This window comes from Bos javanicus, chromosome 17, assembly GCF_032452875.1.
Source record: "Bos javanicus breed banteng chromosome 17, ARS-OSU_banteng_1.0, whole genome shotgun sequence".
NCBI classification, from domain to species: Eukaryota; Metazoa; Chordata; class Mammalia; order Artiodactyla; family Bovidae; genus Bos; species Bos javanicus.
The window spans coordinates 71,087,122-71,103,183 of record NC_083884.1 but is presented as its reverse complement, the minus strand read 5'-3'; the positions used below and the strand labels follow the sequence as shown (position 1 = coordinate 71,103,183).

At 44.4% G+C, this 16,062-nt stretch overlaps 1 protein-coding gene across 1 annotated transcript in view; it reads left to right on the top strand.

Annotated features, from left to right (window-relative positions):
• The first annotated feature begins 5,811 nt into the window (after positions 1-5,811).
• LOC133229119 (solute carrier family 5 member 4) overlaps positions 5,812-16,062 on the top strand; it is a 28,888-nt gene continuing 18,637 nt past the window's right edge. Inside the window, exons 1-7 of the mRNA XM_061385474.1 lie at positions 5,812-5,977; positions 6,690-6,761; positions 7,668-7,772; positions 9,970-10,029; positions 11,728-11,832; positions 14,072-14,177; positions 15,349-15,429. Of these exons, the coding sequence (XP_061241458.1) occupies positions 5,843-5,977; positions 6,690-6,761; positions 7,668-7,772; positions 9,970-10,029; positions 11,728-11,832; positions 14,072-14,177; positions 15,349-15,429 (664 nt within the window). The 5' untranslated portion in view covers positions 5,812-5,842. The remainder of the gene's footprint in view (positions 5,978-6,689; positions 6,762-7,667; positions 7,773-9,969; positions 10,030-11,727; positions 11,833-14,071; positions 14,178-15,348; positions 15,430-16,062) is intronic.

Genomic DNA, 16,062 nt, shown 5'->3' with positions numbered 1-16,062 from the left:
ACAGGATGAGGTAGGAGCCCAGAAGGCAAAAACTCCAGGCCTATAGGTGGAAGACAACGTGATGCCCAAGAGAAATTCCTTACTCAGAAAGAAAAATGATCCAAAGGAGACCTGCTGCTTGGTGGGTTTATTTATTTGGTGAAGGAAAGTTATAAACATGAGCTTTCCAAATCCTTTCCCGCATGCTGTATGAAGGTTTTAGACAGGTGCACCGGTCTCTAAAAAGCGACATTTTCTTACCTTACTCTAAGGTCAAAGTTTATTTTTTTTCCTAGTGAGATCCATCTTTTATGCTCAAAGTTTAGTTAACTTGCAACTTCTATGGTGGCCTAGTGGTTAAGGGTCCATCCCGCTAGCAGGGGGCATGGGTTTGATTCCTGGTCTGGAAACTAAGATTCCACATGCTTCAAGACAAAAAAAAAAAAACTATTTTTAAATAAATAAATAAAGTGATTTATTAAAGTGTGCAGTTTGATGAGCTTTTTTTTTTTTTTTTAATATTTAGTTAACTTAGCTGTACTCCTATTTTCCTGTATGGGGGGCCCATTTGATTTCCCTCTTGGTTCCTACTGAGGCTTTTATTTCATCTGTGTTACTTCTTGACCTGCGTTTAAATGGTCAGAAATGCTGACAGATGTTGCAAAGGAAAGGACGGATACTTTACCCAGGATAGGGTTTCTGGGAGGGTGTGGGGGGTGATAGTAATGACCTGATGAGATGCCTCAGTCTACAGAACTCCACTATAATCATGAAATGGCCAGCAAAATGGTGGCCTAAGATATTGCAAGATTTCATTCCCCAACAGAAACATCAAAACAAACAAAGCAGAATGCTGTCTGAGCTCTGGAAAACAGTGAAAAGTTGACGGCAATCAAGCAAATGTTCCATCAAGAAAAATCATCTTTAAAATGGTACAGGGGTTCATGAGGTGACATCAGCAAGACGATGGAACAGAAGCTCTCCAGCTAGTCTTCCCCCTCAGCAACAGAAATTCGGTATGGCTCCATGGGCAAACGTGCTTTTGGGAATCGTGTGACTCCCTGAGGGAGTCCAGGACCAGGGAGGGGCACTTTTAGAAGGTGAGCCCACGCCAGGGTCATTGACTCACTGACTGGGGTCCCAGGTACAGACCTGAAAACAGATGCAGGAAAAGCATTTGACACCTTTTAATGATTAAAAACTCTCAACAAAACAGGTGCTGAAGGAACTTAACTCAACCCAACGAAGGCCATGTCTGACAAGCTCATAGCTAACATACTCAGTGGTGAAAAGCAGAAAGCTTTCCTTCTAAGATCAGGAATCAGACAAGGGTGCCCACTCTCACCACTCCTAGTCAACATAGTACTGGAAGTACTAACCAGAGCAATTAGGCAAGAAATCCTAAGAACTCCACACACACACACACACACAAAAGTTATTCAAACTAATAAACAAATTCAGTAAAGTTGTGGGATATAAAATCAACACACAAAAATCAGTTGCATTTTTAAACACCAACAATTAACTACCTGAAAAATATATAAATGAAATAATCTCATTTACAATAGCAGCAAAAAGAATAAAATAGTAATAAATTTAACCAAGGAAGTGAAAGATCTGTATACTGAAAACTATAAAACCTTGATGAAAATAACTGAAGAAGATATAAATAAATGGGAAGATATCCCACATTCATGGACTGGAAGAATTAATATTGTCAAAATCTCATACTACCAAAGCAATCTAGAGATTCAATGAAATCCCCATTAAAATATCAGTGGTATTTGTTCACAGAAATAGGAAAAAGTATCCTGCCACAAAAGTTTTCAAATAGATAAATCTTGAGAAAGAAGAACAAAACTGGAGGCATGACACTCTGAGATTTCAAACTAAATTACAAATGTATAGTAATCAAAATAGTATAACATTGGGATAAAAAGAGATACATTGGCCAATGGACCAGAATCAACAGCCCATAAATAGACCCCAGAAAATGGTCAATTAGTCTTTGACAAGGATGCCAAGAACACAATGAAAAAGGATAGTCTCTTCAATAAGTGATCCTGGGAAACTGCATACCATATGGCAAAGAATTAAACTGGATCCCTATCTTTCAACACTGAAAATAAATAACTTGAAATGGATTAAAGATTTAAATATAAGACCTGAAACTATAAGTTTCTAGAAGAAAATATAGAGGGAAATTTCCTTGACCTTGGTGTTAGTAATAACTTTCCTGGATATGACATCAAAAACTCAGGCAAGAAAAGAAAAAAATAAATGTAAATGGGACTACATTAAACTAAAAGTTTTCTGCACAGCAAAGAGATCAATCGACAAATGAAAAGGCAACCTACAGAATGGAGAAAATATTTGCAAACCATATATCTGGTAAGGGGTTAATATCTACAGTATGCAAACATTCATCAACTCAAAAGCCAAACTAGAGACTTCCCTGGTGGTTCAGTGGTTAAGAATCTGCCTTGCAATGGAGATGCAGGTTTGATCCCTGGTCAGGGAACTCAGATCCCACATGCAGTGGAGCTACTGTGCCCTTGCACTCTTGAGCCTGTGTGCCACAACTAGAGAGTCCATGCACCACACTGAAACATCCAGCATGGCGAAGATCCTGAGTGCTGCAACCAAGATCCAGTGCAGCCAGATAAATATTTGTAAATGCTTTAAAAGAAAAAAAAAGCAAAACCAAATAACCTGATTTTCAAATAGCCAAGGACTTGAATAGAATTTTTTCCAGAGAAGACATCAGATCAGATCAGTCGCTTAGTTGTGTCCAACTCTTTGCAACCCCATGAATCGCAGCACGCCAGTCCTCCCTGTCCATCACCAACTCCCGGAGTTCACTCACTCACGTCCATCGAGTCAGTGATGCCATCCAGCCATCTCATCCTCTGTCGTCCCTTTCTCCTCCTGCCCCCAATCCCTCCCAGCATCAGAGTCTTTTCCAATGAGTTAACTCTTTGCATGAGGTGGCCAAAGTGCTGGAGTTTCAGCTTCAGCATCATTCCCTCCAAAGAAATCCCAGGGCTGATCTCCTTCAGAATGGACTGGTTGGACCTCCTTGCAGTCCAAGGGACTCTCAAGAGTCTTCTCCAACACCACAGTTCAAAAGCATCAAATCTTCGGTGCTCAGCCTTCTTCACAGTCCAACTCTCACATCCATACATGACCACAGGAAAAACCATAGCCTTGACTAGACAGACCTTTGTTGGCAAAGTAATGTCTCTGCTTTTGAATATGCTATCTAGGTTGGTCATAACTTTCCTTCCAAGGAGTAAGCGTCTTTTAATTTCATGGCTGCAGTCACCATCTGCAGTGATTTTGGAGCCCAGAAAAATAAAGTCTGACACTGTTTCCACTGTTTCCCCAACTATTTCCCATGAAGTGGTGGGACCGGATGCCATGATCTTCGTTTTCCGAATGTTGAGCTTTAAGCCAACTTTTTCACTCTCCATTTTCACTTTCATCAAGAGGCTTTTGAGTTCGTCTTCACTTTCTGCTATAAGGGTGGTGTCATCTGCATATCTGAGGTTATTGATATTTCTCCCGGCAATCTTGATTCGTTTGTGTTTCTTCCAGTCCAGTGTTTCTCATGATGTACTCTGCATATAAGTTAAATAAACAGGGTGACAATATACAGCCTTGACGAACTCCTTTTCCTACTTGGAACCAGTCTGTTGTTCCATGTCCAGTTCTAACTGCTGCTTCCTGACCTGCATACAAATTTCTCAAGAGGCAGAAGACATACCAATTACCAAAAAAAGTATATGAAAAGGTGTTCAACATCACTAATTATTTGGTAAATGCAAATCAGCACCAAAATGAGATATCACCTCATTCTTGTTAGTATGACTATTAAATCAAAAAGGCTATCCATTGACAGATGAATGGATAAGAAGTGGTGGTACATATACACGATGGAATATTACTCAGCCATAAAAAGGAACACATTTGAGTCAGTTCTAAACAGGTGGATGAACCTAGAACCTATTATACAGAGTAAAGTCAGTCAGAAAGAGAAAGATAAATATCATATTCTAATGCCTATATACGGAATCTAGAAAAATGGCACTGAAGAATTTACTTACAGGGAAGCAATGGAGAAACACATATAGAGAATAAACTTGTGGTCATGGGGAGAGAGGAGGAGAGGGTGAGATGTATGGAGAGAGTAACATGGAAACTTACATTACCATATGTAAAATAAATAGCCAATGGGAATTTGCTGTATGGCTCAGGAAACTCAGACAGGGGGCTCTGTGTTAACTTAGAGGGGTGGGATGGGGAGGGGATGGGAGGGAGGTTCAGGAGGGAAGGGATACATGTTTATCTATGGCTGATTCATGTTGAGGTTTGACAGAAAACAACAAAATTCTGTAAAGCAATTATCCTTCAATAAAAAATTAATTAATTAAAAAAATCAAAAAAGATTAGAACTTACAAGTTCTGGCAAATATCTGGAGAAAAGGGAACCCCTATGTACCATTGCTGGAGAAGGCAATGGCACCCCACTCCAGTACTTTTGCCTGGAAAATCCCATGGATGGAGGAGCCTGGTAGGGCAGTCCCTACCAGTCCATGGGGTCGCTAAGAGTCGGACACGACTGAGCGACTTCACTTTCACTTTTCACTTTCACGCATTGGAGAAGGAAATGGCAACCCACTCCAGTGTTCTTGCCTGGAGAATCCCAGGGACGGGGGAGCCTCATGGGCTGCCGTCTATGGGGTCTCACAGAGTCAGACACGACTGAAGCGACAGCAGATGCACCATTGCTGCTGTTGTTTAGTCGCTAAGTCATGTCCAACTCTCTTGCGACCCCAGACTGTAGCCTGCCAGGTGCCTCTGTCCATGGATTTCCTAGGCAAGAATATTGGAGTGGGTTGCCATTTCCTCCTCCAGAGGATCTTCCTAACCCAGGGATCAAACCCATGTTTCCTGCTTTGACAGGCAGATTCTTTACCACTGAGCCACTAGGGAAGCCCTTGTACACCATTGGTAGGGGATAAACTGATATAGTCATTAGGGCAAACAGTATGGAGGTTCCTCAAAAAGTTAAAAATAGAGCTATCGTATGATCAAGCAATCCCACATCTTTATATGAGTCCTGAGAATCATTATCACATACTTTTAGGTTGATATGCCCATTGTCAAAACCTCTGTCCCAACCCACTCCACACCCCTGCCCCGACCCCTCTGAATGCAGTGCTGGTAGAGCACTTCCCCTTCTTGCATGGGCTGCCTCAGTCCTGATGTGTAATACAAAGCCTAACTCAAATTACCTGTTCCAGAGAAACATAGAGGAAACTAGGAAACACAAAATAACTTCACTTTCAAGGGATAAAATTTCTTGGCTGGGAATCTTATCTGCTCTACAAGGATCCCTCACCCCTTGTCCTCCTGATTCTTTTCTAGACCCTTCACCTCTTTCTTAGCCCTCTCTTTGTCCCCTTCATCTCTCCCTAATCCTCACCCAGACTATTCAAATCTTTTTTTTTTTAAGGATTTTAAATGAGATATTTATTCAGCATACCTCCTAGAGTAGAACCAAAGCTTTAGAATCAAAACACCTTCCCAGATACCATCTTTCCACATAATGAACAACCCTCTCTCCACCTCCAATTTTCACCCCGTTTCTCATCTCTCACCCCTCCTTCCCACACTCCACCCAGTCCAACATGCCTGCTGGAGGGCCAGGGTCTCAGAGCTTCAGAGGAAAGGTTTAAAGGTCCTCCTGCCCAGGAGATGGCTCTGATAGTGCTCTCCACTTGCCCGAGGCTGATCATTAACCTAGAGCACATATAAGAAAAGGGCTGTCCCTGGGAGGGGGAAAGCAGTGCCTGCAACCATGGCCAGCATGCTGAGCCCCAGCGCTGTGACTGAGACCCCCAGCCCTCCTGAGACATCAGAGCGTATACAAAATGCTGCTGACATCTCCGTCATTGTCATCTATTTCGTGTTGGTGATGGCCGTTGGACTGTGGGTATGTAGGAGCTTAGTGGGATGTTCAGAGTGGACTCCAGGCTTGAGGCTGGGGGAAACGACTGAGGCAGGGAGAAGTCTCATGTGACAAAGCAGAGACGACGTTCAATCAGCTGCCGCAGACTTCATTGTCCCTCCCTAAGCAGTCATTTTCTCACGTGTGAGTCAGCAATGCTTCCACTGATTTACTTTATCCTTCTAACAAGCCCGTCGTGTGAACAGGGCCAAGAGCGGGACTGCAGATCTATCCTATTTGGCATTTCCAGCACCCAACATCATGAATAAAGATGTTGTGTTATTATCTCATTGATTTTATTTTCCTTTGCTTACTTTCTATCAATAACTTAGTTGATTTGGATGCTTAAGTCATTTGCGTTCATTCTCTCTTTTAAGCAATGAGCTGGAGGCTGCAAATTTCCTTCCAAGCACAGCTTTAAGGATAGATACCTCACATTGTATTCATCAATGAAAATAAACAGAGGAATTAGGACAGAAGTTGAGAAATATGACTTCTTAAAGTGCCTTGGTTTCTATGAAAGTGTGGTTTTGAAGTCCTTGAAAAATTGGTGCTGGATCACAGTTTTGAGGATAATGTTTCTTTTTAGGAGTGCTGGAAAAGAAGGTCATGTCTGTCAGCAGCCTAGCCAGAGATTCAGGGGCACCTCAGGGGCTCTTTCTGTGGCTTGACTCGTAAATGTCTTCCCTTCTCTCAGGCAATGCTGAGGACCAACCGGGGTACCGTTGGAGGCTTCTTTCTGGCTGGTCGAGATGTGACCTGGTGGCCGGTGAGTGAGTCAAAGCTTCCTGGCGATAAACTTCCAGTGTGTATGTTTAAGGACAAGCCAAGAAAACATGTAGAGTGCTGATCATGTCTGAGGTGCATTGCCTGCCTGCTCTCTGGTGTCTCTTTTCCTAAACCCTTGGCCTCAGAGCTCAGCCCTGTCGTTCTAATAAATAAGAATACGTCACCAATTATGAGAGAAGGTATAGTGTGGCATTTAGAAAGAGCTGGTTTAGCTCTGATTCATATTTTTTTAATTTATTTTTAATTGGAGGATAACTGTTTGCAATATTGTATTAGTTTCTCCGTATGGCAATGTGAATCATCCGTAAGTATACATAAGCCCCCTCCCTCTGGAACCCCCCTCCCAGAGCACCAGGCTGAGCTCCCTGTGCGATCCAGCAGGTTCCCACTAGCAATCTGTCTTACACATGGGAATGTATGTATGTCAATGCTGCTCTCTCAATTTTTAAAAAACCATTCAGGGACTTTCCTGGTGGCCCAGTGGTTGAGAACCCACCTTCCAATGCAGGGGACGTAGGTTTGATCCTAGTTGGGGAACTAAGATCCCACATGCCAAAGGATAACTAAGCCCGAGTGCCACAACTAGAGAAGCCCACAAGCCACGACTACTGAGCCCACTCTAGAGCCCATGCCCCGAAACAAGGGAAGCCTGTGCACCAAAATGAAAAGACCCAGCACAGCCAAAAAATGATTCAAAAATACAAAAACAATCTTATATACCAACCGTGCAAAAACTGGTGACTGGCTAAATTCAGGCCCCAAGCTATAAGCTTGCTGACTCCTGCCATATGGAAAAGTAATGGAAACACTGCAACATTTACCTGCTTTCAGGAAGTCTAATTTGGGACTTTTAACTCTGACCCTAGTCTCTTCCCTTGGATTCCAGATGGGCGCCTCTCTCTTCGCCAGTAACATCGGCAGTGGCCACTTTGTGGGGCTGGCAGGGACCGGAGCGGCTTCAGGAATTGCCATTGCAGCATTTGAATGGAATGTAAGTGACATCACAGGCTTCTTCCTTTAAATCAAAACTCTATAGTGTGTTTGTCTGGGCTACCCACTCCAGTGTTCTTGGGCTTCCCTTGTGGCTCAGCTTGTAAATAATCCATGTGCAATGCAGATCTGGGTTCGATCTCTGGGTTGGGAAGATCCCCTGGAGAAGGGAAAGGCTACCCACTCCAGTATTTTGGCCTGGAGAATTCCATGGACTGTACAGTCCATGGTGTCGCAAAGAGTTGGACACGGCTGAGCGACTTTCACTTGCACTTTTCTTTTCTGCATAGGACAAACCCCTCTTTGGTTTGACTTCTATTTCTCCTTCTTCTTGAACCTCAGGGCCTTCCCTGTGGGCCCATTTTGCCTGGGCCATACCCTACCTCTGAGATTTCACTAAAGCCATTATTCCCACCAGGGAAGTCATCTCTATATCATTTAACCCCACTTTTACTTGACCTCCTTGATCATTTTAGCTCTCATTTCTATCTCTCCCCCTGCCCCGAGCTGTATTATACATTCAGTCTGAATTAGAAGCAAGAAAATTTAAAATGTACAAGTAATGACCCCTTCTTTGAAAAGCTTACATCCCAGTGGGAGAGACAGATAAACATTCGCTACAGTGTAGAAAGTACAAGGAGAGAAGCATGCATGGAGCATTGAGAGATCTCAACAGAAGGAAACAGAAGGGGCATGGCTGGATGCAGAAGGGGCGTCCATCCTAGATGGTGGTGGAACCAGGCCCAGGTCCAGGGAACTTCCTGAGGCTGATGCCAGGCAGAGGAGTAGAAACTGGCCAAGGAAGCGACAACATCGTAAAGAGTAACTGATTTGGAGGAGTAGATAGAATCTCTAAGACTTGGTGACTGAGTTCCTAATTGCTCTACTGCCATCTCACCAGTGCAAGCTGTGTCTTCTAAATTAGACTCTAAGGTCTTTAAGGACAAGCGACCATCTCTTCTCGTGTCCCTCACACCACCCCATCATTCAGCATTTGACTGGGCACATGCTATAAACATTTCTTGAGTTGACTGGATGTTTTCAGTTCTATTCTCTTATCCTTTCTAGTGTTTGCTTGTGCATGTATATGCCTATCAGTCAGAGGGAGATGCTTATGTGGAAGAAAGTTGGATCATTGTAAGATGATCCTGGATCATTTTACATTGAAACTATTTACATTTAAAACTATCCTGGATAGACTCAGCCAGGGACCTTGCATCGTCACAAGAAACCGTGCCCCGCCCCTATTGAAGATTTTGCCCCTATAATTACTTTAGTAGTGTCAGAGACTCAGAATGGACCCAGCCTCCACGTGTGCCTTATGGTCTGGGTTTTGCTTTGATGGTGCCATGGAGTCGAGAAAGGAGCCAGCCTCCAGAAGCGTGGACAAAATGCCCTATGGCCCCAGGGAGTGTGATTATCAGCTTGCTGAGAGCCTGGCTCTTAGCCTGTGACCTTGGATTTCTTTCATCTCTGTGAGGTTCAGTTTACCCCTCCATAAAACAGGAGAATAACTGTGCTTATCGCAGCTGCCTAACCTGGTGCTGTGAGAACAGCGTGAGTGATAGAAGTGAAGACTTTTTCATAAACGTTAATATTCATGTAAGATTATACTATTATCATCATTATATTTGGCAAGGCTTGGGGGGTACTGGGAATATTCTTCTGCCTCTAAATTTCTCATTGGTTTGTCACTCTATATGATTCCTGACATTCAAGAATAATTCCTGGGGACTTCCCTGGTGGCTTAGTGGTTAAGAATCCACCTTCCTATATAGGGGATAAGGGTTCGATCCATGGTGGGGGAACTAAGATCCCACAAGCTGCAGGGCAACAAGCCCACTTGCCACACAGAAAGATTCCATGTGCTGCAAGGAAGACTCGACACAGCTAAATAAATTTTTTAAGAATAATTCCTTTTGGTAAAGATTGTATGACCTTCTAGTTGTCCAGCTGGGCTCAGATCTCTAACTGTCCATTTTTCACCACATATCTTTGCCACATCCTAAGCCCCAGGAAATGGTGATCTCTGGATCATGGAAGCAGAAGAAATGGACCCACAGCTGTCTTGGGATCATAACTGTCTGAGCGGGACAGGATCGAAGCAAACGTTTTATTTTCAGACTTGGAGGTTGTGAAGCGAAAAGGCCCACGAGCCAAACCTCTCTAACTTCCACTCTGTCCTTGGTTTCTTGTAGGCCTTGCTGCTGTTGCTCGTTCTAGGGTGGTTCTTTGTCCCCATTTACATCAAGGCAGGGGTGAGTATCCACAGGTGTTCTCCGGTACACATGTCAGGCATTCATTTATTCCCTCATTTTTTTCTGCTCAGCTATGAAACCTGAGTAACATTATTCGTCCCAGAATTTCTAAGTTTATGTTTACATAAGATCACTAACTACTGGACTTCCCTGGCGGTCCAGTGGTAAGGAATCTGCCTGCCAGTGCAGGAGACGTGGGTTTGATCCCTGGTCCAGGAAGATCCCACACGTCACTGGACAACTCAGCCCGCGTGTCACACTGCTGAGCCCACGTGCTGCCCACAAAACTACTGAAACCAGCTCCTAGAGCCAGTGCTCTGAGACAGGAAAAAGCCACTGCAATGAGAAGTCCACGCACCGCCAACAAGGAGCAGGCCCCACTCTCTGCAACTAGAGAAAGCCCGCAGGCAGCAACAAATACCTAGCACAGCCAAAAAATAATGCAAATCATAAAAGAATTTTTAAAAATTAAAAAGACCACGAAGTGCTGCAGGATTGCTCTTAAAAATGGCTGCAGTCAGCTATCCTCTTGCTGATCACTGTTGCGGGGATTCCATTTTTCTGACATTCTTGCCAATACATTTTCCTTTATTCTAATTTTTGTTATTCTGATGTTTGGAAGGTAGCTTTTTTTTTTTAATGAGGGGTAGGAAGTACCATGCTCTGGTGGCTCCCCTTCAAATTGGGTGTTGCCAACCAACTGGGGCACTGCTGTGCCTCTTGGAGCCTAACTGCCATACTCATTCCTTCTGCAGCTGAGGGGTGCTGTGTCCTGGGCTAATTCCTGGGATGGGGCTCCAGGGGGCCAAGCTTTACTGTCTACTGCCTCTGCACGTCACTGTATAGCCCTTTGCTCATCCTGAGTCCCTTCCCATTCCAGGCTGAGCAAGCTCTGCTCTCTTTGGTGCAAGGATCCACAGCACATAACATGCATGTGTTCTTAGACATGGCTTACCATCCTTGAGGTGGTTCTGCACAGTTTCTGAGCCCCAGGAGTTCCCCTTCTTGCTTTTGCTAATATTATATAAATGTTTAAGATTCTTTTATATTGGAGGAGATGAAACCATGCGCTTGGTCTGCTATGAAGAAACCAGAAAAATGAACCCTTTAAACTGATCACATAGCAGACCTAGTATTTCGATAATGATAACCTCAGCTTTTTCTCTACATAGGATTTAATGTAACTCTTCTTTTCAATAAAGATAATCACGTGACTGTACATACAGAAGTATATTTGCAGTTTATTCAATTATCCATTTATCATGTAACCGTAATTGCAGTCCATCAGTTATGCTGTTTTTGCTAGACTGCAACATTATCAGTGAAAATAATGAATATTACCTCTCGAGCATCACCATTCATTTGGTGTTGTGGTGGGTATTTTACACCTACTTCCATATTAAAGCCCCACATTACAGGTGAGAAAACAGAGGTTCAGAGAGACTGCCATTTGCCAAAGGTCACAATCCGGGAACAGATCTCAGGAATGCCTGAGTCCAAAGCCCATGTTCATTCCGGACTCACAGTTTCCCAAGGGGCTGTGCCTTCTCACTCACGTCTCCCCCCTTTGGGGGGTGTTACCCACCCTGAGGGTGACTGCCACACACCGTTACCTGTCCACAGAGGCTTAATCCATGTCAGATCATCTGAGTGTGTGGGACCCTGAGGATGAACCCCTGCTGGTGTCTGTCTCTGCAGGTGACGACCATGCCGGAATACCTGAGGAAGCGGTTCGGTGGGAAGCGGCTCCAGGTCTACCTCTCCATCCTCTCCCTGTTCATCTGTGTGGCTCTGAGAATCTCAGTGAGTTCAGTGCCCTCCTGGCGTTTTAGCTTCATGAGGGACAAGAGTGCCAAGGTCAGAGAACTTCATGGGTCAAGCCATATACGGATGTTTTAAAACTACCTGGGGTCTCTCTGAACATGTTAATCGCTCGGTTGTGTCTGACTCTTTGTGACCCCATGGACCATAGCCCAGCAGGCTCCTCTGTCCATGGAATTCTCCAGGCAAGAATTCTCGAGTGGGTAGCAATTTCCTTCTCCAGGGGATCTTCCCAACCCAAGGATCAAACCCAGGTCTCCTGCACTGCAAGGCAGATTCTTTACAATCTGAGCCACCAGGGGGTCTCTCTACCAAGAGTTTATGCCAAAAAAGAAAAAGGAGCTTCAGAAACCCTGCATTCATAGAGTGAAAGAATTCTGAGTCACAAGAGCCTCCAGAGTATAAACCCATCCTTTCATTAAGACTATGAAAAAAATAATGGATGTACAGAAAGAGAGAAAGTCTCATTCAAGTAGCACAACAATTCAGTAGCAGAAGCTAAGGACTCTCTAGCTCCCACCTCCCCCTGCACAATAACCTTTTCATTCTCATTGTCAAGGCCACTCCAGGTTTACATTTTCCTTTTCAGCTTGACTATCTAACATGAAGACCAGAAGGGAAAGTGTTTTGTGTTATTATACTGACTTTGCTTAAATGTACCCTATTTTATCTGAGATTGCCTGTACGAAACGAATATCACAAACAAGTGTTAAAAGAATTCTAAAGTTTTTTTTTAAGTTAAGTCTCTTGGAGATAATTATTAAGGAAAGAAGAAATTTGAAGATTCAGCAGTACATGTAGAAACCAAAGAAAAATCTCATGTATCAGTGGCTAGGGACATAATCTCCTGCAAGTTTATAGTCCAGGCAGTTCACTAGAGCAGAAGTTCACTCTGCTTAATGATCCTCTGTTGAGCCAAATCATGATTGGAAGTAAACCAGCTGCTTAGATTAGATGGCCCGAGCCTTCCTAATGCAACGCGAGCATTTCCCAGTACTTATTATAAATTGCTGAGCTCCATGTTAGGGCAACAAGATTCCTGTTCACTACAGTTCACCACGTCGTTAAGGGTATAAGAATTTTACATGTGAAATAGCCCTTTATGACATTATATGCAAATATAGTAAACTAAGAGCTGGACTAGAGTGTGTGGATTAAGTACAGGAAATATGCTTCAGGCCAGGAAAGAGGATGGCAGTCAATGCTGGGTGGAATTGGAGGTCATCCTCATTGGTGAGGGCTGGGAGCACTTAAGTCCCAGGACAGGAAGGTGAGGAGAGCCCAAGGGAGGTGGAGGAGCCTGCAGGTGTCCGGGGCTTCATGCTTACATGCTCCTCTGGTGGGAGCTGGTGATCTCCATTCTCCTCTGGCTCTGACATCTAGAGCTTTATGATGCTAGAGTATGAACAAGGTGCTGGAGCAGAATGACAAGTACCAAAGGGAGCCCCCAAGGGAGGCAGCCTCCTGAGGTGGTTGGTTCCTGCTGGTGTGGAGTGGGTGGAAGGCTGGGGAGCTGAATGGAGCAGCGCAGAGGCCCAGAGCGTGTGTGTGACTGTTCACGGTCTGGCAGGTCAACTGGAAAGATTCTGTAGCAGGAGTCCATTCTTAAGTGGTATCAATAATCCTAGACATGACATTTTGTGTACATTTTGTTATCATACAATGATAACAGCTTCTGTCCTGGTTACTTATTAAACAGATCAACAACTTTCACAGCCTTCCCCTGCCCCAAGTATTAAAAAGATCGTATGTTCACTGGTTCTCAACCTCCAGTAATGTGTAGGGTCCAAGAGTGCTCAGTCGTGTCCGACTCTTAGCGACCCCACAGACTGTAGCCCACCAGGCCCCTCTGTCCATGGGATTGTCCAGGCAAGAATATTGGAGTGGATGGCGATGCCCTTCCCCAGGGGACCTTCCCAGCACCGGGACAGAACTGGCATCTCTTAGGTCTCCTGCATTGGCAGGCAGATTCTTTCCTTCTAGCACTACCTGGTAAGCCCCAAAGGATGGTATGGTCTCACTAGGGTTGTTGGTAGGCGGCAAGCAGAGAGAAAAGACAGGCTTTTCCTGACTGGGAATCGAACCTGGGCCGAGGCTGGGAGAGTGCTGAATCCTAACCACTAGGCCACCAGGGAGCATCAAACATTAGTGGGAAGACATCAGTGAAGAGCTGAGCGACGCCCTGCGTGTTTCCATTCCACCCTGACTGTTCTCTCTCTAGTCAGACATATTTTCTGGAGCCATATTCATCACCCTGGCCTTGGGATTGGACCTGTACCTGGCGATCTTCATCCTCTTGGCTCTCACTGCTATTTACACAATCACTGGTGAGCCCACGCTACCTTTTGCTGACCTCACTCCAAGCTGCCGTTAGCATCGTCACTGCCGTGTAAGGATACCCTTTTATTTCCATTGTGAGGTTCACGCACGGGTGGAGAAACATAACTAGAGCAAAGAAAACAGAATCTTCAGTATGAGGTGTGAGCACCTGGTGACGTGGTAAACGGGATGGGAAAATGGTGACCTGGCTCGGCTACGCGTCCGGTACGCAGATCGGCGTTTGGAATCCAGCGTAACATACACATGGGAAGTCTGGATGAAATAGTGGCTCAGACCCGACACTGGCAACACCGAGGCAGGGTCCGAGTGAATACATGCCAGGGCACGGGGTGGGACTATGAGCCGCAGAATCAGGGAAGGAAAACTGGAGCAGTGGGCTGGCGGTGGGAGGAAAGGTGTGGTGAATAGCTCAAGCAGGCCTTCATGAGCCAGATACACCAGTGTTCTCCCTCATGCACACTAACATGAAAATCAAACTACACCAGCTCAATTGGAAAAATAAAGAAAAAGTATAGCTGGGACAATAAAGACAGTCCTGAAGCCATTTTTATACATCAAGTACATGTCTCAGAATAAGTGACAGATAAGGGCATAAATCTCCTATTTTCAGTATCCATCTTGTTTCCCTCCCATAAAGGGAGTATCTCATTAACTGAGAGTCTGTGAGCCCGGAGCTCAAAGGGAAGTTTTTGTTGTTCGAACAACACTGCAGCGAAACACAGCTCATCAAATGTATCTGGTTCTCCACTAATGAAACAATAATGCATTCCAACAGGAGACTGAAAATGGCCTTGCCCAGTTTTTTGAGAGCGAGTGTAATTGTGCTAAATGGAGCAAACTGAGGGATCAGTGAGGGAAAATCTATGGTATTAAAACTTTGCCTTTATTTCTATTTAATATTCAAAAATTCACACAAAGGTGGAACTCCACTCTAATTCATAGAAACCGAGTCAAGGCAAGGCAAGGCGGACAAGAAGACCAAGGAGAGGCATAACTGCCAAGGCGACAAAGATGCCGAGAGGGGCTTGTAGTCCATCCAGGAGCATTTGTTTCTGCGGAGTTATTTCTAGAGTTTGGGTAGAGGAGAACACAGAGGTGGCAGCAGATAGATGAGGGCGCATGAGTAAAATGTCCTGATTCCTTTCTTTCTCTTCACAGGGGGCTTGGCCTCAGTTATTTACACAGACACCCTCCAAACGGCCATCATGCTGATAGGTTCTTTTATTCTCATGGGGTTCGGTAAGTGATAAAGGTGTGAGCAATGCCCTGCGGTCAGAAATCCTGGGACTTGCGTCTGTTCAGTCTGACTGCTCTTGACCGCTGCCTCCCTTCTATTTGGTCACATTTTCCGAACTTCTTTCTTTCGCATACTCCTTACACAGAAAGGAGTGTCTGCGAACTTCTTTCTTACTGTACTATCTCAGCATGAAGAAGTAAGGGAGAACTTTGCCTCCTTTGGGGCTCCCTGCTAGCTCAGACGGTAAAGAGTCTGCCTGCAGTGCGGGAGACCTGGGCTCGATCCCTGGGTGGGGAAGATCCCCTGGAGAAGGAAATGGCAACCCACTCCAATATTCTTGCCTAGAGAATCCCATGGACGGAGGAGCCTGGCAGGTTGTGGTCCATGGGGTCGCAAAGAGTCGGACACGACTGAGTGACTTCAATTTCACTTTTCACTTTTACCTCCTTTGAAAAACTATTGCTTAGATAAATTATTTTGTTTAACCTTAATATTCTTGTGTTCAGAATGGACAAAATTAGTACCATTGAGTTGACATTTTATAAAAATATTGGTGCATTGGATCCAATGCACAGTAACCTTTCATTTACATAAAATCCTCATTAAATGAAGGATTAAATATTAGGAAAAATTTA